The sequence below is a fragment of the Accipiter gentilis genome, chromosome 3 (genome assembly GCF_929443795.1).
Source record: "Accipiter gentilis chromosome 3, bAccGen1.1, whole genome shotgun sequence".
In the NCBI taxonomy this organism is placed as follows: Eukaryota; Metazoa; Chordata; class Aves; order Accipitriformes; family Accipitridae; genus Astur; species Astur gentilis.
This window is the reverse complement of record NC_064882.1, coordinates 48,582,215-48,605,149: the sequence shown is the minus strand read 5'-3', so window position 1 is coordinate 48,605,149 and position 22,935 is coordinate 48,582,215. Positions and strand designations below refer to the sequence as shown.

Below are 22,935 nucleotides of genomic sequence, written 5' to 3'. Positions count from 1 at the left end.
TTTTTTTTCCCTTTTTTTTTTATTTACAAAATTCCTGGCCACTCCCTCCCAACTGGGAGGACAGGGAAGACCCCAGCAGGAGCAGGCAGTGCCAGGGCCAGGGGTCTCCTGCCTGCCCTGCCAGAGCCCCTACCCACTGACTCGCCTGCTGCTAAAAATAATAATTATGTTAATATTAATAATAATAGTGATAATAATGAGAAAAGAGCTGCGGCTGTGTCCTGTGGCAGCCAGCCCCGGTAGCTGATGGGGCCGGGAGCTGTGCCATCCCCATGCCGGCGGCTTGGCTCGGTGGGCTGGGGCAGCCCAGACCCCCCACCCAGGCGGTGCCGAGGCCCCGATCCTGCGCGGGGGCGTGGGGCGCAGGCAGAGATCCGGCCTCGGCCGCCCGGGAGCTGCGGGTGGGCGGCTCCAGATGTGGAGCTGCACATCTGGAGAGAGAGAGCGCGCCGGCCACGGCGGTGAGACAGCTGGGAAGTGTAAGGGGTGGGAGCTGGGTCCCACCGGAGCATCCATCCCACCCCCGAGCATCCATCCTGCCCTGGAAGATCACCCCATCCTGCCCCGGAGCATCCATCCCTCCCGCCTCGGAGCATCCTGCCCACGGCTGCCGCTGCCCCACACTCCCACGGGTCTCTCAGTGTCTTTCTGAGGCTAAACCCACAGCGTTTGGGTCATTCCCGGGGCTCCCCCCAAGGCTCTGGCCCCAGGAGGGGCTGCCCGCCGAGCCGAACCGTGCCAAGCCTAGCCACGCCACGCCACGCCGATGCCGGTCCTGGCCAGGGTCACCCCCCTGCGAGGGGGCTGAGCTCCGTGGGGCTGGGCTGGGGAGGCTGCAGGGCAGCGGGGTGGTGGGTCCCACAGCCCCGTGCGCCCCGATCCCCACGGGAGCCCCTGGGAGAGGGTTGGAGGGGCCGGTACCACCAGGCTGCGAGGCCACACTCAGTCCTGCTCCATGTCGCGGCTCCGGCACCGTCCCGGCTCCCGTGGGTGGCACGAGGTGGCCGGGCACGGCTGCAAGGGAAGGTGAGGGGTGGGCACGCCGGGGCGGGGGATCCCTGGCCTCCTTGGCCCTGCTCTCCCTGCCCGTCCCAGCGGGATGGGGGGTTCCGGAGCCCGTGCATCCCAGGACCTACTGTGCTTAGGAATAGGCCAGTCCCTGGAGCGGCCGCGCAGGCGTGTGGAACTTGTCCGAGTCCTCGAAAGCCGGGTCTGGGCAGCGGGAGAGCGGGAGGGAGGCAGACAGAGAGGGTGAGCCGAGGCGGGGGGGTGGGTGAGCGGTGGGCACGGGGAGGGGGGGACAGGGACGAGGGTGGCACGGTGCCCCCATCCCTGCGGTGCAACCTCAGCCATGCCCGGGCTGCAGGGAGGAGGCATGGAGTCAGGCAGGGGTGCAGGCAAGCAGCCTGCTTCGGCACGGTGCCACCGGGACCCCCGACCCCCTCCGTGGGGCAAGGGGGACCTGGGGGTGGGCTTGGAGCCCCCAGGCAGGCGAGGCCAGCCCTGCCCGCACTGGGCTCACCTTGCAGGCTGCTGCCGCTGGTGCTGGCACAGGCGGGCGGCGGGGAGGTCTGCGGCCGCACCACGGGGGCGAAGGCGCTTTTCTGCTTCACCGCCGAGATCATGTTGACGGGGGAGAAGGAGAAGACCCCGGTGGGGGTGGAGGCGTTGGTGCCCGACGGGAGGGTGATGGAGGAGGCGCCGAGCGGGGGGCTGGCGGGCATGACTGCGGGGAGAGACCCACTCAGGCCGGGCAGAGCTGGGGACGGGGCATCGCTCCCCAGGCGGGATACCAGCACATCCCGGTGACGCCACGTGGGACCCGGCTTGCAAGGGCCAGGGCTAGGACTGAGGCTGTCTCGGCTGTGTCCCCGCTCCCCCTTGGCTTCGCCACTGGCTTTGGGGACATCCCGGGGCTGGTGCACGGCATTGGGGACACCCCGGGGCTGGTGCATGGCATTGGGGACACCCCAAGGCTGGTGCACGGTGTTGGGGACACTCCAGGGCTGGTGTATGGCATTGGGGATGCCCCAAGGCTGGTGCATAGCACTGGGGACACCCTGGGGCTGGTGCATGGCGTTGGGGACACCCCAAGGCTGGTACACAGCATTGGGGACACTCCAGGGCTGGTGCATGGCGTTGGGGATGCCCCAGGGCTGCTGGTGCATGGTTTTGGGGATACCTGAGGTTGGTGCATGGCTTTGAGGACACCCCAGGCTGGTGCAGAGTGTTGGGGACACCCCGGGGCTGGCACGTGGCTTTAGAGACACCCAGGGGCACTGACTTACTGGCGTAGGGGGAGTTGGCGGTGGAGCCGTTGAGGAAGCTGGGGGAGCCGGGCACCCCCAGGCCGGCCATGGTGCCGCTGCCATAGCCGTTGATGCCGGCGGTGCTGCTGTAGCTGCTCTGCTGCGGCGTGGAGCTGGGCACGTAGCCCCGCGGCGAGACGCTGCCTGTGTTTCGGGAGTAGCCTGCGGGCGAGAGGGGCTGGGGTGGCACGGGGCGGGCAGGGACCCCCTCCCGCTGCCTGGCGTGGCCCCCGGCCCACCTTGCTCGGTGCCCTGTGGCGAGTCGCCGATGTTGACGGCCAGCTGGCTGCCGAAGGAGTTCACCCCCATCATGCCGGCGGGGCCGTGGGTGCCGGCCAGCGAGGAGAGCTGGCTGGGGTTGCGGGGGACGCTGTAGAGAGCCTCGGCAATGTCCGCCGCTCGCTTCAGGATGATGTCCTGGGGGGGGGATGGATGGGACACGGGGATGGCATCACCCCATGGCACGCAGAGCCTGGGGTGACCCCAGGGCTGTGCTGGGCAGCAATGTGGTGGAGCAGCTGAGACCGCCCAAGCTCGTGTCACCTCCCGGGGCACCCGCAGCCCCGAGCATCCCCAGGGCGCCAGCCGGGCTGTGCCGGGCAGCGATGGGGCAGGGAGGACCGCGATCCCCCAGCTCGTGCCGCCGGCCGGGAAGGATGTGGGAACAAAGGCGGCTTTGGAGGCGCCAGCCCCGCAGCCTGACCCGGCTGCTCCCCTTCCCCTGCAGGTGGGGGGCTCGGGGGGGGCCCACAGCGCTGACTCAGCGCCCAAGGAATCCTGATGTGAACCAGATGTGGGGCTGGGAGCCCGGGGCCAGCTCCTGCGTCCCCGCTCCAGAGTCGCGGGCTCGGGGTGCACACCGTGCCGAGAGGGCAGGGTGGGGGGCTGGGGGCAGGAGGGGGGGATGAGCTGGGGGGGGGGGCTTGGCAGGACAGGGGCGGGAGGGCCGCGGTACCTGGTTGCTGTGCGGCATCCCATAGAGAGCCTCCACCAGGTCGGCTGCCCGCTTCAGCAGGACCTCCTGGGCAGGGAGCGGGATGGGGCTCAGGGGGGGCCGCACCCCCGCCCCAGCCCCATTTGCACATGGGGGACATGCAGGCACCCTGTCCCGCCACCTCACCACGTCCCCACACTGGTGACGTCCCCACGTTGGCATGTCCCCGACCTGCCGTGCAACGCCCAAAGCCCCAGCCCAGCGCTGCCACAGCGGACCCACAGGGCGGGGGCCCATTTTGTCCCCCCATGGCTCCCCCATGGCCCACCCTTCCCCAGGCTCTGCCAGGGTTGGGGGGCAAACAGCACGGACCCCCGCACACAGGGACCCCCACACACAGCGGGAGCTGGGGGATAGGGACCCTGGCCAGCCCGCAGGCTGCACCCAGCGCCGGCGCGGGGGGGGGGGCACAGGGGCTCTGCATCCCCCTCCCTGTCCCTTGGTCCTCTGGCACTGCCAGGGAAGACCCCTGGGTTGGGGTGAGGCGGTGCCCAGCACCCATGGGTGATGGCGTGTCCTTCCCTGCACCCGTGGGTGTCACCGAGCATGGCAGAGCACGACATCCCCGCCAAACCCCAGGCGGGGGGGTCCCTACCTTGGGCAGGCGCTCGGGGTCCCCGGGGTGCCGGGGGATGACCTTCTGCAGCCGCTGGAACCCGTAGTCGATGGTGGGCTCGTTCAGCGCTGCCGAGAGAGAGGGGCTCAGCGGCTGCTGTGCACGGGGCCCCCCTGTCTCCCCCTGTCCCAGCCCCATGGGGAAACTGAGGCACAGACCGTGAGACGAAGGGCCGAGCTGGGTTGTAGCGGGGGGGGAACCCCACCTCCGGCAGGGACACCCCAGCTGTCCACCCTGTCCCCTACCCGAGCCAACAGCCCCTGCACCCTTTCCTCTCCCAAACCCCTGTCCGACAGCCCCAGCTGCCAGCCCCACTGCCGGGGGTCCCGGGGGGACGGGACAGTGCTGGAGCAGGGCAGGAGCCAGGGCAACCTGCAGCACGGCACGGAGCTGGTGTGAGGACAGACTGCCCGAGCCAGCGGCAACAGGCCACGGCACACGGCCACCACAGTGGGACCGATTCTCCACCGCACCGTGCACGCTGCCCTGCTCACGCCCCACATGTGCATCATCCCCTACCCACACCCCACGTGTGCATGGCCCCGCTCACGCCGCACACGTGTGCGTGGCCCTACTCATGCCGTACATGTGCGCAGGGCCCCTGGGCTTGCTGCCTGGGGTTTTCAGTAGTGGTTTGCAATAACCCTCACTCCATCACCCCAATCCTACCCCCAACCCTGTCCCCACCAGCAGGTCCTCCCACAGTCACAACACTACCCTGCCCCTAACTCTACCCCCTGCCCCATAACCCAACCCTGTCCTGCCCCAAACCCTTGCCCTACGCCCGTCCCCTCGCACCCTGCCCATCCCCTCACTCTAACCCTGCAGCAGAGCCACCCATGGGGGGGGTCCCGGGGCAGGGCAGGGCTGTCCCCAGGGGCTGACAGCAGCCCCAGGGCTGGGCAGCGGGCACAGAGATCCCTTGGGTACCATCCTGGGGGTCTGTGTGCCTTTCCCAGGGCTCTGCACCCCTCACCAGTGTAGACGAAGCGTCCCGGGGCACCCTTGCAGAACTGCTTGGACTTGTAGGAGAGCGTCACCTCCACCACGCCGGGGATGTGCCGCGGAGGGGTCTGCACCCGGATGGCGTGAGGTGTGATGAGCTGCGGGGCGAGACGGGGCTCAACCCATGGCGGGGGGGGGGGGGTGTCACACCAGCCCCCCCGCCACCCCCCCTTCACCCTCCCCTACCTCACTCCACACCAGCATGGTGCCGAAGACGACCTGCAGCCCATCGAAGAAGTTGTCGCCGATGACGATGACGGTGGCACCTCCGGTGGTCCAGCCCTCGCTGGGGCTGATGGCTTTGATGCAGGGGGTGGCTGCTTCGGGCGGGAGGGGAGAGACAGGGCAGCAGTGAGTGTGGGGGCACGCGGGGCGGGAGCGGGGGACGCCGGGGTCGGGGCCGGGGGTGCGAGGCTGGGGGAGAGAAGGCAGAGAGGGAGAGCAGAGGCAGAAAGTGAGAACCAGGCAGCGGCGAGGGCGGGGGGACGACAGACACGGGTGGCCACGGATGCACGGACACGGATGGGGATGGTGAGGGAGAGCACATGCAGGGGACGGACGGGGGGATGGAGAGTGGATCGGTGGAAAGAGCACGCACAGGACAGACAGACGGAGAGCAAATAGGTCAGACGGGTGGACGGGGCACGTATGCAGTGGACAGAGGGACACGGACAGACGTGGCGGATGCACGGATGGACAGAACAGTGGATGGACAGAGCACCCAGGAGGGCAGGACAGCCTGCACGTGCGGGACGGACAGAGGGAGGAAGGGACAGACAGAAAACGCAGGTGCACGGCAGGCGGATGGAGAGGCCGTGTGTGTGTGCTGGGCGGACGGACAGATGTACAAGGCATAAATACGGCGCTGGGTGCCCACCTTCAGGGCTGCCCAGGGCTGTGCCAGGGCTGGGGGACCTGCAGCCTCTGAGCGGTGTGGGGCAGAGCTGGGGCACAGGCATCCCCTCCTCGGGGGTCCTGGCATGGGGACACAACCTCTGGGGCTGCTCCAGCACCGTGGGGCAGGCACGGCCACGGGGCTGCCCTGGCATCGTGGGGTGCACGTGGCCATGGGGCTGCCCTGGCGCTGTGGGGCACACACGGCTCTGGGGCTGGGCTCTGGCACAGCCGGGCCAGGGGATGCCACGGTAGGAGCAGCACCCACCGGCAGGGACACTTGTCTGCCCCTCCACAGGGCCGTGCACACGTGCCGGGGCAGGGCACACGCGTGTGCGTGAGCACGTGCTCTGTGTGCGTGGGCACGCCGGGCCCTCGGCAGGGACTCACCTTCGGAGGGGTCGAGGCGCCGTGCCCGCCGCCCGTGCTTGGAGTTGTTGTGGACAAACATGTTGTCAGACACAGCCAGGACGTGGCCGTCCACGTTCACCGTCGTCGACACGACCACCTGTGGGACAGCCGGCTCAGGGCCACCGCGGAGGACGGGGGCTGGCATGCCCTTCCCTGCGGGGACCCCACAGGGTCCTCCCCCCCCCCCATGGGTACGTCACCCCACGGTGGGATCCTCACCCCGCTGCTCATCTCTAGTGTCCCCCTACACCCCTGAGCATCCTGGGACTGTCCCAGGTGCCCTCTGGCCCCTCTGTGCCTTGGTGGTGACACGTATGTGCAAACCTGCACCTGCATGGTCGTGCACGCCTGTGTGCACATATGTGTACATGTGCCACACGTATGTGCGTGCAGGAGCACTTGTGTGCACACATGCATGCATACATGTGCATGCGTGTGCATGCATACCTACATGTGCCCGCATGCATGTGCTCCCATAACCGTGCAACACGCAGCGCCACAGGACCCCGGCCCCGGCCCTGGTACTGCCCTGGCATCAGCACCAGCCTGTCACCGTGTCACCAGCCTGGGGGACCCCGGACCCCAGGGGACACCCCAGCCCATCCCCTGTGCCCCCCCCTGCACCCCGCTCCCCCCCTCCAGCCTGGACTTGGCTGCTCTCCCGGAGCTGCTTGGCGCTATGCAAATTGGATAGGTCGTTAATCATGTAAAAATGTCACAATTATCATATCTTTACGAGAGGCCCTAATGAAGGCGCCCGTGCTGGGTGGGGGACGGGCCGGACCCCCCCTCTGCTCCGCTCCCGAACCTCCAGCTGCTGCGGGGAGAGCTGGGCTGCAGTCAGGGGACACGGGGGGAGTGTGCGGGGGGTGAGGGGACACGGGGGCTGCAGAGGGGCTCAAGGGCAGTTAGGGTTTGCAAGTTAGGGTTTGCAAAGGGGTCGAGGGGAATCGGGGTTTGCAAAGGGGGTCGAGGGGAATTGGGTTTTGCAAAGGGGTTCAAAGAGAATCGGGGTTTGCAAAGGGATCGAGGGGAATTGGGATTTGCAAAGGGGGAGAGGGGAATTAGGGACTCGATTCCCTGAATGGGCTCCCTGAATGGGGAATCGAGTCCCTAATTCCCCTTGGCCCCTTTGGGAAAATATATGAGGTCTCCAACTCCGTCCCCTCCTGCAGTCCCAGTGTGCGGGGCAGGGTTTGGAGGAGGAGGGGGTCCTGGTACTTACCTGGAAGCGCCGCATATCCCGGGGGTTCCCCGCATTCTTCAGGCAGTTTTGGTTGCATTTGAGGAAAAACTTGAGGAAAAACCTGGGATGGAAGGAAAGAACCCAGCGGTCAGTGCTGGCAAAACCGGGGGGGGGGGGGGGGGGGTGGCCCGGTGCCAGGGACTCCCTGATGACTCCCCCCCACGCCATCCCTTGGTTCCTAGGGGCTGGGACGGGAGGAGAGCGTGAGGGATCACAGTTGCCCACGCACGGTATCACGGCTGCACATGCATGGGGATCACGGTGCCCAATCCTGCGTGCATGGATGCACGGACCCACGCCTGGGGGCACAGCCAGACGTGCTCCCCGGGACCCCCACCGCAGGGTCCCCCTGCACACACATGTGCTTTTGGGCACCGAGGTGACAAACTTGCTGTCCCGTCCCAGCCGTGGGCCACCCCACGGTGCACGGCCAAAGGCAGGCACAGCCGCCGGCACCCTACGTGGCCACACATGGGCGCACGGGCAACCTGCACGCGGCACACGCGCGCGCACACACACATATATTGGCTTTGCACCGCACCCGGCCATCACGCTGTGCCAGCTGGCTTTGCCATGGCAGCTCACCGCGCTGTGCCAGCTCCCTGCCCCGGCCCCGGTGACCGCACAGTGCCGCGTCACTGCCGAGCCAACTCAGCACAACACAGTAAGTCCCTGAGCTGTGCCAGGTCACCCCACCATGCCAGGCTACTGCACCATGCCAGCTCACCGCACTGTGCCAGCTCACTGCACCGTGCCAGGGCACTGTGCTATACCAGGTCAGTGTGCCATGCCAAGCCACCGTGTCCCTCTGTGCCGTCTCCCTCCATTGGCCTGACACGGGGCAGCGCATTTCCCGGCCCTCTTGCCAATGTGCCTGGGCTCTGCCCTGCCCGTGCAGGCAGCACATCGGCAGGGCCTGGGCATTGCATGGGGCTGGTGCATCCCGGTATGCCATCCTGTCCCCATCCCGGCGTGCCATCCTGTCCCAATCCCAGCATGGCATCCTGTCCCCATCCCAGCATGGCATCCTGTCCCCATCCCAGTGTGCCATCATGACCCATGCCACTGTGCATTCCTGCTCCACCCCAGTGTGCCATCAAGTCCCATCCCAGTGTGCCATCCTGTCCCATCCCAGTGTGCCATCCTATCCCCATCCCAATGTGCCACCTTATCCCCTTCCCAGCATGCCATCCTATCCCACCCCACTGTGCCATCCTGCCCCATCCCAATTTGCCATCCTGTCCCCATCCAAGCGTGGCATCCTGCGCCATCCCAGAATGCCATCCTGTCCCTTTCTCAGTGTGTCATCTGGCCCCCACCCCAGTGTGCCATCCTGCCCCATCCTAGCATGCCCTCCTGTCCCTATCCTGGTGTGCCATCCTGTCCCCATCCCAGAGTGCCAATCCCATCTCAGCAGCCTGTCCTGGCATCTCATCAGCGCATCCAACTCTGGCACCTTACCCCGACATCCCGCTCCAGCACCCTGCCTTGGTATCCCACCCCAGGACCCCACCTCAGCCCCCCGCTATGGCCCCCCAGCCACCTCCCCAAGCACTGCAGTGGGGCTGGCGAGGGGGACATAGGGGACAGGAGGGTCGGCAGGGGACGCAGGTGCCCAGCTAGAAGGTTCCCACGGCCCCATTAGCTGCTGGTGGAGGCTGTGGGGGGGGACACACGGGTGCCCCGGGACACGGTGCAGCACCCGAGACCCCTGGACCCCCTGTGATGCAGGGACAGGGACACGGCAGCGGGCACAGCCTCCCTGGCCCCAAACTCCCTTCAGCCCCATCCCGGGTGGGCACAGGCCAGGGGGACATCAGCCCCTGGGGCCATTGCGGCCCCCCCAGGGGACTCTGGGCACCCTGAGCAGAGAGGGCACCCCAAGACCGTGCCCCCTGCCCAGAGGCTCCTGCCATCGGCCAGCGCCGGGGCAGGCAGAGAGGGGCTCCCACACCGCCGCTGCCGGGATGCTGCCCACGGGGGACGGTTTTCCTGGGCAAGGGCAGGAAGAGGGGGACCCCCCCGTGTCCCCCCATCACCCGCCGCCTGGCAGGTGGTAATCAGGGGAAGGAAGGAGCTGGAAAACGGCAGGAAAACACCTCCCCCCCCCCCCCGCCAGGAGATTGACAAGGGCGGCATGGGGCTGGGGGGTGACCCCCCCGCCCCCCCCAGCCCCCCGGCCCCGGCTCTGCGCTGCTGAGGGGGGGGATAATGCTGAACCCCAGGTCGGCCTCGTCCCCCCTGAGCGGCAGCCGCGCATATGGGCCCGGGAGTTAAAAATACAGGCGCTGTGCATGCATTAGCATCCCTAATGCACAGCGCTCCCCATTTAATATGCAAATTCCCGGCGCTGCTGCCGAACACCTTCTGTTCCGAGCGCATAAATTTGAATTTGCAATTAGAATAATCTTGTATAATTAATGAAAAGCGTCAATTTTAGCTCCTAAGTAATTTGATTAACATGTTGATAGGGCACTTATCTGGCTCTCTAAACCAGTGGGGCTGGGCGTCGGGCTGGGGAGCGGGGCTGGGGGGGGCGGGGGGGAGCGGGCGGCGGGCTGGGGACCCGCCTGGCCCCGGGTGACCCCCGAGGGCCCTGGGGACAAAGGAGGAGGACGCGGGGGCACTGGGGAAGCCCCCCCCCCCCCCGGCTCCCCTCAGCACAGACGAGGGAAGGGGATGGGGATGCCACCGGCCCGGGGATGTCACCTCCTTGGGGCACGGCCCCGAGGGGTCCCTGGGGAGCAGGGGGCTGGGGTGGCCTCGGGGGAGACTTGCCTTGGGGGGGAACACCCCCATCCCGCAGGCACCCGGGGCTGGGATCAGCCCCAGCCTCCAGCACGGGGGGGGTCACAGGGCACCCCCCACGCACCCCAAAAGCACCAGCGTGGGTGCAGCACCCGGGACGCCTGCGGGACGAGGCGGCTGAGGGGACGGTGGGACACGGGGACGTCATTACCAGGAGGTTTGTCTTGGCTGAGCCGCGGCAGCTGCATCCCACGGCCGTGCTGGAGTTCCGGGGGCCGCGATCCCCACAGCTGGCCGGGGCACAGCTGGCCGGGGGCGGGGGGGGGGGCACAGCTGGCTGGCGCTGGCGGGGTGGGAGGGAGGCTGAGGGTCGGGGGACCTGCCGCAGCGGGGCCGGCGTCACTCCAGGGTGCGGGGGCCAGGGCCAGGGTGTGCGGGAGCAGGATCTGTGCCAGCCCTTGTCCCCCAGGGACCCAGGCACCCTCGGGTGCCGTGGGGACTCAGCGCAGGGGGAAGCTGCTCACGGGGACACCCTCCCCCCCGGGATCAAGGGACCGTGCTTGCAAGCAGGGTGAGGTGCTTTGCCCCCCCCCGGCCCCAGTGACGAGGTGACCGAGCCCTGCAGAGCGAGCTGGGGGTCCCTAAAACCCCTCAGCAACCTTGAAGAGCCTGGGCTTCGCTTGGTGTCACCAGGGTGGTGCCACCGTGCCCGGAGCCGCACGGGGACAGAGGGATGGGGACACGATGGGGATGCTGTGGGATGGAGGGAGGAACAGCTCAAGGGCTGGTGAGAGGGAGGGAGAGGAGAAAGGAGGGAGGAAGGAACGGGTGGATGGATGGATGGACGGAGAAGAATGGGGGACGGATGGAAGGAGAGACGGATGGAGGGACAGAGGGATGGGTAATGGACAGAGGGAGGCACGGAGAGAAGGCTGTGTGGATGGAGGGAGGTGGGGTGCATACAATCTGTCCAGGGAGGGCAGAGGGACAGGGCTGCAGACAGACAGACAGACAGACAGACGCCTGCCCCAGAGCCAGGAGGACGCGGTGTCCGTGCACACACCAGCAAGTGCTGCCTGTGCCAGGCTGGCCTTTCTGCTCCTGCTCTGTCCCATCCCGGCGGGGAGGATGGGTGCACCCCTCACCGTGGGGCACGTGGCCGGCCCGTGCCGGGGGGCACACGGCTGGGAACACCGTGCGGCACTGGGGTGTCCCTGGAGCACGTGGCCCCGGCGCGGGAGAGGGGCCGCCACGCGTTCCCCGTCGCTCGCCGAAGTGGCTGGATGCCGCCTGTATTATTTATTTGTTTGATGCACATCGGAAGTGCCGCGCTGATGGCAAACGGCACTTTCCCCATCTGTCACGGCTGGCTGTCACCGCAGCCCGGCACGGGGCCGGCAGCCACCGCAGCAAGCCAGACCCGGGGTGGGGGGAACCGTGGGCCCTCCCAGCCCCCACATGCTGGTCCCCCAGCTCATTAGCTCTAACGAGGCCAGTGCTCGCACCCGGTCCCCAGCCCAGGAGACTCCCCAGCCCAGCGCCTCAGGGGACCCCCCCACCGCTGCCACCCGCCCCCCAGCCCCAGCGAGGCGCGGGGGGGGGCCCCGCGCCCGGGGTCCCCGGTACCTGTCGATGATGACGGGGTCAGAGGGGGTCTCGTTGCGGTTTCCGCAGCTCTTCTTGTCGCAGCAGCGGCTGGGCACGGCCGGGGAGAGGAGCCGGTGTGAGGGGAGCCGGGGGGAGGCCGAGGCCAGCCCCACACCCCCCAACCCCCAGGGGAAAACCCGCCAAAGCCCCATTTCCCACCCATGTACCCCCCCAGCATTGCCCAGCCCTGCACTGTGGAGTACGGGGGTCCTGCCCCACAGCGGTGCCAGGGGGACAGGCGGGTGCCGCACAAGGGCCCAGGGTGCTGGGCTGGGGGGTTGGACGGACCCCAGGACAGGGACATCGGCCATGTGATGCCAGGGCACGGGGGGCCGTGGCAGAGAGGGCACACCTGGGGTACCCCCCCTTATCCACCCCACCACCCTGCATCATGGGGCTGGGCTCCGATTTGGGGTTCTCTGGGGCTCAGGGTGCACCCCAGCCCTGGGAAATGCTTGGTGAGCCAAGGGGGGGCTCTGAACCAGGGGTGCCCCAGCCCCACACCATCCCTCGGGGGCTCCACCTCACCCACGGGGGACACGGCAGCGCCAGGCTCGTGCCGCTGCTGGCCAACAAACGTGGCGGTGCCGGCCCTGGGGAGTGCAGCGGGGAGGGGGGGCCCCCCGGCCCTGGCATCGTTAGCGTGGCTCCTGGAGATCAATTAGCCGCGCTGGCACGGAGTGTTAATTTGCACAAACACCGAGCGCGAGGGTGGTAAACAAGAGCGGCGCTAATGGGGCACGGGGGACCCCGCGCTGGCAGCAGGCAGCTGGGGCAGGCAGCTGCCCGCCTGCCCAACACGGCACCCCTGGTGCTGCCGGATACCCGTGGGACCCCCGCTGGACCCCCACCACCAGGACACCCACGGGACCCCCGCCTACCTGCACATGATCTCGTGGGTGAGGAGGACCCGGCACATCTCTGGGTTCTTGTCCTGACCTTCGTAGATGATGGCCTGGGGGGAGGAAGAGAGCGCGCAGGGGGGGTGCCACCGCCGCCTGGCACCCTGCCCGTCCCCTGCCACCGCTCCAGCCTGTCCCCGAAACACGGACCCTCCCTGGGTGACCCCAGCCAGGCTGGGGGACCCCGATGGCAGCCGGGGTGGGAGCAGTGGGTGGGAGAGGGACCGGGCGGGGAGCCGTGCACACCTCCGAGTTTGTGCCCACGCACGCGCGCGTGCATGGCTGCATGTGCACAGCTGTATGTGCCCACACCGCACGGCACGCCTGCCTTCGTGCCGGTGCACAGACGCGTGTTTGTGCACGTGGAGGGGTGTGCAAGCACACGTGTGCCCACTCTGCGCACCTGGGTGTGCGCATACGGCTGCCTGGCCTTACAACCCCCCGCATGCGTGTGCACTTACAGACGTGCCTGCCTTGCACGCCCATGTGTGCGCACATGCGTACAGATGTGCCTGCTCTGCACAGCTGCATGCACACGCACAGACGTGCCCGCCAGGCACGCCCACGTGTGCACACGCGTGTGCAGGTGGCCCTGGGAGCTCAGTGGCCGATGGGGTCGGGGACTGCCGGCCCGGCCAAGCCGCCAGCCCCACGCCGTTACCTGCTTGGACATGGAGTCGATGAGGCGGACGTAGAGGTCCTGCTCAGTCCGGAGCCCTGCGGCGAAAGGGGAGGGGGTCAGCCCTGCCCGCACCCCCGCCAGCCCCCCCGCCCCGGCACCCACCGTTGCTGTACAGCAGCTGGAGCCGGTAGTGGATCCCATTGTTGGTTTTCTCGCCGTTCTGCTCCTGGGGGAAGGCGGTTGGATGGGGGGGGGACATCATGGTCCCCCCTCGGTGCAGCCCTCCGGCAGCCCCGGCCGGGCCCAGGGCTGTGGAGCCGCTCTGGTAACTCCTCACATGTGCGATGAGTTTGAGAGAGGTCTCAGCCTCTGCAGCGCAGGCTCCTGCACCCCTCCAAGAGCAGGGGGATTGCCCGGTGGAGTGACCCACATCCCCACCACAACCCCATCCCCACCAAAACCCCAGCGCCGGGGGGTCTCACCCGCTCCTTCTCCACGAAGTCGATGAAGGAGGTGCGCTCGATCTCCACAGGCTGGCCCTGCCGGTCATACATGGCCAGGACGAAGTGGAAGAAATTGGATTTCCGCAGGTTGGAGGGGGGCTGCTTCTCAAAGTGGGCTCGGGCCAGGCCCACCCCACTGTCGGCAGAAGGAGCAGGGGGGTGCGGTGAGCAGGGGGTGGCTGCCGGGACCCTCAGCACCCCCTCCCCGGGACCTCCAGCACCCCCTCCTCAGGGGTCCCCATTGCCAGGGGACAGGCTCGGTGGGAGCTGCCAAACTCCCCCAGGGTGGATGGGGGGAGCAGCCAGGACCCCCACGCTGCCCCGTGGCCACGACAAGCCCGTGCCGTCCCTGTCCCCAACCGGTGTCACCGTCGGTGCTGCAGGAGCCAGCGCGGTGGCGGCGGCGGCGTGGGGGGCCGCGGGAGCCGGACCAGCCCCCAGCGCGGCAGCCAGCGAGGCGAGGGGGCCAAGATAAACATGCGGATGTAAAAAGTTCCCCTCTTTCGTGATTAAAAACACATCGGGCGACGAGGGAGGCGGGGGGGGTGGGTTTGGCTCCCCCCCGCGCCAACCTTGCGGGGGGGGCTTCAGCTGCCGGAGCCAGTTCCCACGCTGTGCTGGGGACAGCCCTTGCACCCCACAGGGACCGCAGGGACCTTGCAGCACCCCCCACCCCGTGTGGGGCAGGATCCCATGGACCTTCCAGTCCCCCCCAGCATGGAGCAGGACCCCACAGCCCCCAGATCCACCCCCACCGTGCCCGGCAGCACCCTGCGGACCCCACTGGCCAGAGCCTGGGCAGGGGTCAGCACTGGGGTGGAAATAAGGGGGGGACACACATGCACAAACACGCAGGGGCGTGACCCAGCACCCCCAGCCCTGCTCCCAGGAGCCCACCTGGGGACACAGTTTGGGGGGGGTGATGGGCTGGGTGCAACTTCCCCCCACTGCCAGCCCGAGGGGGTGCCCACTGCAGGGGTCCCTCCACCACCACCCCCGGCCATGGAAGGACACGGCCACCGCAGGAATGGGGGGTCACACCCAGCCCCCTGCCCGCAGCACCCCGCCAGGGGGGCTGTCGAGGAGAGGAGCCCTGGGGTGCAGAGACACAATGCATGGGTGAGGAGCAGGACCCCCAGAACCCTGACCCCCACTGGGCCCTAATTTAGCCGGGGACAGGGCACGTGGAGGGGGGGCCACCCCTCCACCCACAGCTGGAGGATGGAGCGGGTCCCTGAGCCCTGTCCCTGCAGAGCCCCCAGCCCCACGGGACCCCTTGCTTACACCCCGCCAGGGGGGCTGTCCCAGCTGTGGGGGTCCTTTGCTCCTGCACAGCCAAGCCCCCCCATTCCGCTCCCCCCAGTGCTGCTCCCATGGGCTGGCACTGCCCAGGGCCAATCTCTGCTCCCAGGGGCATCGCTGGATGCTCAGGGATGTGGGGACACAGGGACATCTCCCAGGGTCCCACACAAGCCACAGCCACCAGCATCCTCTCCAAACAAGAGAAGAAAATGGGGTTCAGCTCTTTTACCAGCGACCTGCTTCTGTGGCCGGTCCCAGGAGCCTGGGGCAGAACCAGCACAGGGTGGGGGGAGGCCCCCCAGGCACCCTTGCCTCCTTTAATCATGGTCCTTGGGCTTTAATTAACCCCTGGCATCGCCTTCAGCCCCAGCCCCGACCCCAGCTGTGGGCAACAGCTGAGGCCAAGTGTGAAGCCCAGATCCTGAAAACCTCAGGGACGCTTCTCTGGAGACAAGTCTCCGTGACGGAGGAGAAAGCTCGTTAAGCTGATCGCCGGGGAGCCAAAACGTCCCCAGTCGGCAAACGCCGGGGCATGTGCCTGGCAACGCCTGGCTGGCACACGGGTGCCTGTGTGCATGGCCAACACACGTGTCTGGGCACACATGTGCGGACAAACATGTGCACACCTGTGTCCCTGGGCACTGCTGGTGGCCGTGTCCTGGCACACCCAGTGGGTGGCCCTCGTCCCCTACCCAAGGCTGCAACCAGTGCCGATGGGTTTGCCCACAGGGCCCATCCCCATGGCATCTGGCCCTGCAGCGTGGGGTGCTGACCCCACCGGGACCCCAACCCAGTGCGCCCAGTCGGCACGCCACTCAGCTCCCCGAGGGACGGGGACCCCCGGTGCTGCGGGGACCCCTCTGTCCCCCAGTAGCATCCCCGGCCCTGCCGCGCTGGAACCTGGCCACGGGGCTGCCAGCTGATGGGAAGGTGGCACGGTGCCGGCAGGGCGGCCGCAGCGAGCCAGCGCCCGCCCGGCTCCCCCATTCCCCTCCGCTCCCCCAAAGCTTTGGCCCTAAAGTGCTGGGGGGGTGGGGGGGTGATGGAGCCGCCAGCCCGGGCAGGTAATGGCTGCATCTCCGCTCCCAGCTCTGCCGAGACCCCGGCGTTCTGAGAGCCGAGCCTGGTTGCCATTAATTATTAAAGGCAATCAGAGCATTTCCTAGCAGAGCCCAGCGAACGTCTCTTACAGTAAAGCAGCATCTTCCCTTGGCGGAGCCGCCAGGCACCCGGGGCACCACGCAATTACGCAGTCACGGCTCCCCGGGCGGCTCCGCCAAATGGGGGGCAGAGGGGGGAGTGCCAGACCCCACCCGGGAAGCCGAGACCCCGGGTGGGCTCACCCCATGGCCCACAGCCCCTCTCTGCCTTGCCCCGGGGGCTCCAGCCCCCCTGCCCTCCCCTCGGCACGCCTGGGGCAGCCCCTCTGCCCGCAGGGGCTGCAGCCGTGGGTGCAGCTGGCATCGCCCGGGGACCCCGCGGTGGCCACGGAGTCCCACGGGAGTGGGGGGTCTTTGTGGGTGCCTGCGTGTGCCCCCCTGCCAGGGGTCTGAGAGGGACGCGGGGTGGAGGCAGGCTGGGTCTGGAGGTGATGAGCACCCTAGGAGCATGTCCACACGCGTGACACTGTCGGCATGTGTGGCACTTGCTCAGCTGCCAGGCACCACGGTGGGACAGGGAGGAGGGGGACCTGGAGGGCACCACAGGCTGCCCAGCACCCGGCTCGGCAGGGGCAGGGGTGGGCAGGGGGTCTGTGAACCCCATCCTCGTGCACCGGGCACATGGCACGCAGGACCCCATCGGCACACGGCCAGCCACGTCCCTGCCACCGGGCAGCATCACTGCCGGAGCTGCAGCGGTGGTCCCAGCCCTGTGTGCGCCCCCCTGCACTGCCAGAGCTGGGGCCGGGGGTGAGTGGGACGGATTTCACCCCTCTTTCTCGCAGCCCCTCTCTGGGACACAGGGAAGTTTCTGGGTGCGCAGCAGCAAGGCCAGCACCTCCCTGCGCCCCGGCTCGGACACCGCAGCCCCCTGCCCTGGCACTGCCCCCCCCCCAGCTCCCTGGGGCCGGGTGGGACCCTTGGTCCAGCTGCTCTCTGGGGGCTCCAGGCTGGGCCGCGGTGGTAGCTGTCACCCCCCGCCGGTGGCTGCACTGGGATGGGGCTGGGGTGGCTTTGCCGGGGGGATTGCTGCAGTTTTCAAGCATCCTCAGAGTATCTGCAAACGCAGTGGCTTTGGGGGGGACCCCGGGGAGCCCCCAGGGCTTCAGCCGCAGGGTGCAGCCTCCGGCGCAATCATGGTCCCCGGCAGAGAGCCAGCAGCAGGGCTGACACCGCAGCTGGGGACCCCGAGCTCGGGGACGGTGCACACAACCGGGTGATGTCGTCCACGGAGCGGGTCGGTGCTGGAAGTCCTGGGGATGTCCCGCTTTGCTGGGGCCCCATGCAAAGGGGAGACGCCCCCCCCCCCTCCCCAGACTCTCAAGCCCCTTGTCCCTGGCCGAGGGCGTGGGGCACCCCAGGGAGGCAGTGGGCAAGCTGGCCAGGGTGCCCTCGCTCCTCCGTGCCGTGGGGCATCTCCTGTCACCCCTGGACAAAGCCGCAGCACGCTCCAAGCACAGCCCCCCCTTACCGACCCCCCGAACCCCATGGCACACACAGGGGGTACAGCAGGAGCTGGGGTGCTGGGGGCAGGGGTGAAGGTGTCCCCCAGCTGCCGCTGGGACCCCTCTGGGCACAAGGTGGAGAGAGAGCAGGGGACCAGGGTGCACAGAGTCTCCCAGGAGGGCAGCGGATGGGGTACGCAGAGCCCTGAGCCCCCCGGCGAGGGCAGGGGATGGGGCCAGCCAGGACACGGGAGGGCATCGGGCTGTGGCACAGCGCGCCCGGCGATGCAGGCTGCCTGAGCGGCTGCAGTGGTTCCTCGCCCCAGCTGATGCTGCCAGCCCTGCCCGGGAGACAGGGATGGCACCACTGCCAGCCCTGCCCTCGCTCTCACAGCTTTTCCCAGCAGAGCCGCGGCTCGGGGTGCAGGTCCCGGCCCCGGTGGATGCACGGCATGGCACGGCACGGCACAAGCCCCTTGCAGCTCCGGCAGTTGCTCCTGCCCTGCTGCCAGCACCCACTGGCCCTCCCAACACAGGGCAACAGGCCTGGCATGCACGGAATGCCAGGGGGCTTGGGATGCCCCAGGAACCCGGGGGTGCCGAAGTCCGTGGGGGCCCCCAGGACACCCAAGGTACCCAGGCGTAGGGGTTACCCTGAGGCCCAAGGAGCCCAGGGCATGTGAGGCACCTGGAGCGCCTGAAGTACCCGGTGGGCACGAGGCACCTGGGATGCCCAAGGCATCCAGGCTGCCCAGGGATCCCAGGGTGCTGAGGATGTGGGGTCCCCAGCGTGCCCAGGGTGTGCAGGGCGCCTGGGATGCCCACGACACCCAGGACGCCCATCGTGCCCAGGATGCCCACAGCACCTGGGATGGTCACAGCACGCGGGACGGTCACAGCACCCAGGATGCCTGTGGAGCCTGTGGTACCTGGGATGCTTGTGGCGCCCAGGATGCCTGGGATGCCCACAGTGCCTGGGACGCCTGTGGTGCCCAGGATGCCTGCAGCACCTGGGATGCCCACGGAGTGCGGGGTGCCCATGGAGCCTGGGATGCCTGCAGCACCCGGGATGCCTGCAGCACCTGGCATGCCTGCGGAGCCCGGGATGCCCATGCAGCCTGGGATGCCTGCAGTGCCCGGGATGCCTGCAGTGCCCGGGATGCCCGCAGCACCTGGGATGCTCCTAGAGCCCGAGATACCCACGGAGCCCAGCATACCCACAGCACCCGAGATGCCCACTGCACCCGGGATGCCCGTGGAGCCCGGGATACCCGCGGAGCCCCTTACCTCTGTGCCGCCGTGCTGGCGTCCAGGATGCCGGTGCCCTGCAGCCAGCGGACGGAGGGCAGCCCGGCGGTCAGCGGCTCTTCCTTCATGGGCAGCCCCCCCCGGGGCAGAGCCTCCTGCATGGAGAACATGGCAGGGGCTCAACGGCAGCCCCCCAACTTTCCTGCCCCGGGCCCGGCAGCGGAGCTCAGAGCCGGGCAGGTGCCGGGGGCCGCCGTCCCGGCCGCCGGGGAAGCGGCATCTGCGGCGGGTGGCCGGGCGGGAGCGGGGGGGAGGCTCGGGGGGAGGCTCGGGGGGAGGCGGGAGGCGGAGGCAGGCGGAGGCAGGGCCGGAGAAGTTGGAGACGGAGGCGGCCAGCAGGCAAGTGCGGGGACCGGGAGGGGAAGGGGCGGGGGGCGGCGGGGGGGGGAGCGGGGAGGGATGGGGAAGGCAGGGGAGGAGTGGAGGGAGGGATGGAGGAAGGCTTAGGGGAGCGGAGGGAGGGATGGAGGGAGGCAGAGGAGGAGTGGAGGGAGGGATGGAGGGAGGCTTAGGGGAGCGGAGGGAGGGATGGGGAAGGCTTAGAGGAGCGGAGGGAGGGATGGGGAAGGCAGAGGAGGAGTGGGAGGAGGGAGGGATAGAGGGAGGCAGAGGAGGAGTGGAGGGAGGGGTGGAGGAAGGCTCAGAGGACTGGAGGGAGGGATGGAGGCAGAGGAGGAGTGGAGGGAGGGGTGGAGGAAGGCTCAGAGGACTGGAGGGAGGGATGGAGGGAGGCAGAGGAGCCCTGGAGGGAGGGATGGAGGAAGGCTGAGAGGACCGGAGGGAGGGGTGGAGGGAGGCAGAGGAGGAGTGGAGGGAGGGATGGAGGAAGGCTGGGAGGAGGAGTGGAGGGATGGAGGGGGGAGGAGGCCGGAGAGGGGCGCGGGAGGGGGCAGGCTCGGCCCGGGATGGGGCGGGGGCGGGCGGGCGGCGGCGGCGGCTCGTTACCGGGCGGGCGGCAGCGGCGGCGGCGGCGGCGGGCGCGGCGCGGGGGGGCGGCGGCGGCGGCGGCGGCGGCGGCAGCGGCGGCAGCGGCAGCAGCAGCAGGAGCGGGCGGGCGGGGGGGCCGGGGGGCGTCGGGGGTCCGGGGGGGCCGCCTCCCCGCCGCCTCCCCGTTCCCCGGCCCCGCCGCCCCGCCGCGGCCACCAGCACCATCAGCACCAGCACCCGCCGCCGCGGCCCCGCCGCCGCCCCGCCGGCCCGGGCCATGCCGCCGCCGCCTCCCCGGGGAGGCAGGGCCGGAGCCGCCGGGGGAGGCGGGGGCCGTGGCCGGGCAGGCTGACATCATTCCGGGGAGGAGCGGTCCCTCCCCGCGCCGGCGGAGGGGCTCCGCGGCCAGCGCCGCACCGGCCGCGCCGGGGGAGGGAGGGATGGGGGGGGGGCGGCGGGGACAGGGACACCCCGCACGGGGCCGGAGCGGAGAGCCCCTGCGGTCCGTCCCGTCCCCCCCCCCGGGGCGACCGGCGCGCCTCCCGACCCGAGAGACCCCGGGGGGGGACCCCGGAGGAGACCCCGCCGCGTCCCCCGAGATGCTCGGGAGAGACCCCCAGGCGGGCGCCGGGGGGGGCCGGGGGCTCCCGCAGCGCCAGGGTCCCCCGCACTGACCCCTGCCGAGCCCCTCAGAAATCTCGGAGTGACCCCAAAGAGCCACCAAGCGCCCCCCCCAAGCCCCAGCGTGACTAACCAGGCCCCTTGAGACGCCCCACACGGGACCCCCTGCGCTCCGGAGACGCCCCAGGGTGACCCCCAAAATCGCCCCCAGCGCCCCACTTAAACCCCACTGACCCTCTCTGGGGCACGGCCAGTGGGGTCTCAGCCCCCCACATCACCGTCCCCACAGCAGCGTCACGACGAAGGGGACACGTCCCCATCGCCTCCCTTCTGTGCAGCCCTGCCAGGCAGGGGACAGGCAGGGGACAGGCAGGGAAGGGGCTGCCAGCCCTGTACGGCTGCCTCCAGTCCCTGCATCGCTGCTGGGCTGGGGGGGCAGCGGGCAGCACCCATCCCAGCTCCTCCTGGGTGTCCCCAGGACCCAGTGGTGCTGGCTGGGTGCCCCGGGGGGGTGTGTGGACATTCCCCAGCGGTCCCTCGCCCGTGGGGAAAGGCCCCAAAGGATGCTGAGGAGTCGGGGCTTTGCTTGATCCTCCACTGGGGAGCCAGCGCTGCCAGCCCGGGGGAGGCAAGGGGGGGGTCCTGGGGGAGCAGAGGCCTCCGGCAGCCGAAGGGGCTGGGAATCCCAAACCCTGATCGGCTCCGGCTCTCCCTTGCTGTAGGAGAGGGCACGTTTGTGCCCAGGCAGCCAGGCTGCGGGCAGAGCTGGCAAGGGTGGCACGCAGGGACCCCCGGCCAGCCCCTCACCACGGGCAGTGTCCCCCGTGCGCTGCCCTCTCGCTCGCACGCCGTGCAGGGGCTCTGCAGCCTGTCCCCCGATGCAGCTCCACGCTGCGCCCTTTTCCCTCCAGCCACGCAGCCCTGGGGCTGCCGCAGCACCTGCAAGGGGCTCTGCAGACAGACCCCCCCCTCCACGGGGCTCAGCAGCAGGGGCCGAGCCCCCCCCAGCAGCCCCAGCTGTCACCCGGAGCCTCCTGAGGGCTGGCAGGGCCGCGATGGGTCCTGCAGAAACTGGTGTGCATTTATCCATGTGCCCGTCCATCCCAGCATCCACCCGTCCATGCCCCTCTCCATCCCAGCCTCCATCTGTCCATGCCCACATCCATCCCAGCATCCATTCCTTCATGCCCCCATCCTGCCCAGATACCCCAGGGATGGGCATCACCAAAGGGACCCCAGCTCCCGCTGCGGGTGGAGCAGGGGGGCAGTGGAGGACCTGATCTCTGCCCCCCCCAATCTCCCAATTCCAGGTAGTGCTGGGCTGAGCCGTGCCGGGGAATGTGGGTCCCTCCGCTGGGACTGGCCCCCTGGGGAGACGTGTTCCCTGGCACGGGCTCTGGTAATGGGCCCTAATGGAAGCAGCACGGCCAAGCACTGGGAGGGGGGGGCGGCAGCACTGTGGGGGCTGCCCCCACTCATGGCTGGGGGTGAGGGGGGGATGTTCGGGGCCCCTTGCTCCAGGCACCCCCACAGTAAACCCCCATGGGGCCAAGCAGTGGGGTGGGGGGCTGCTGCACCCACTGCCCAGGGGCACCCGCAGGGACCCCCGCACCCCCCCACACCTGCTTGCTGTGGGTAGAGAGACACTGGGGAGGGGACCGGGACCCCAGGGCAGTCAGGCTCCAGGGGAGGTCCAGGGGGGGGTCCAGAGTGTCTCACCCCTGCTTGCCTCCTCCCAGATGGTTTTTAAGGACAAGCTTCTCCCTCCTTCCAGCTAATGGGCTGCGGGGCCCATGGGAGCCGCTGTGTTAGGGTAAGTGCAGGGTGGGGCTGAGCTGGAAGGGGGGAGCCCATTTATTGCCTCCCCAGGGACCCCCGGCACTGAGACCCCCCCCCTTCCCCTGCAGGCAGCACCGGTGCTGCCAGGAGGGCCGTGTCCCTCCCGCAGCAGGCAGATGGGGACCTCCACACAATCAGGATCCTGCCCCCAAACCACCCCTCCCGGGGGAGCCAGGGATGAGCAGGGGGAGGATGGGGACCCTGGGCAGGGCTTGGCCTCAGCCCTTGGCCCCAGTCTCAGCTGGGCTGGCGAGGGGCCGCCCAGTCCTGTCCTGGCACGGGGATGGGCACAGGGAAAGGGGTTTGGCAGCAGAGCTGGGAAAGGCGACCCACACCAAGCCCATGCCAGACCCATGCCACCCCACACCAGATCCATGCTGAGTGCAGGCCACCCCCCCTCCCCCAGCCAGGACCACCCCAAAGCCCCCCCCAAGCC

The 22,935-nt window shown here is 69.1% G+C and overlaps 1 protein-coding gene across 3 annotated transcripts; it reads right to left on the bottom strand.

Moving 5' to 3' along the window:
* Positions 1 to 897: 897 nt before the first annotated feature.
* EBF4 (EBF family member 4) lies at positions 898 to 20,331 on the bottom strand. Of its 3 annotated transcripts, XM_049831217.1 has the most exons (18): positions 20,058 to 20,331; positions 19,092 to 19,207; positions 13,877 to 14,033; positions 13,557 to 13,620; positions 13,434 to 13,489; positions 12,752 to 12,825; positions 11,850 to 11,918; positions 7,455 to 7,536; positions 6,209 to 6,326; positions 5,111 to 5,244; positions 4,896 to 5,022; positions 3,899 to 3,987; positions 3,265 to 3,330; positions 2,549 to 2,726; positions 2,289 to 2,471; positions 1,523 to 1,726; positions 1,137 to 1,212; positions 898 to 1,014 (listed from the first exon to the last, which is right to left on the bottom strand). In XM_049831217.1, exons 1-17 carry the CDS (start codon positions 20,316 to 20,318, stop codon positions 1,142 to 1,144), a joined length of 2,049 nt encoding a protein of 682 aa, XP_049687174.1. In that variant the 5' UTR covers positions 20,319 to 20,331; the 3' UTR covers positions 898 to 1,014; positions 1,137 to 1,141. The 3 variants fall into 3 exon arrangements, with proteins under 3 accessions (XP_049687174.1, XP_049687191.1, XP_049687182.1); XM_049831234.1 differs by lacking the exons at positions 898 to 1,014; positions 20,058 to 20,331 and having other exon boundaries at positions 1,023 to 1,212; positions 4,896 to 4,992; positions 19,092 to 19,304; XM_049831225.1 differs by lacking the exons at positions 898 to 1,014; positions 20,058 to 20,331 and having other exon boundaries at positions 1,023 to 1,212; positions 5,111 to 5,241; positions 19,092 to 19,303.
* Positions 20,332 to 22,935: the final 2,604 nt, after the last annotated feature.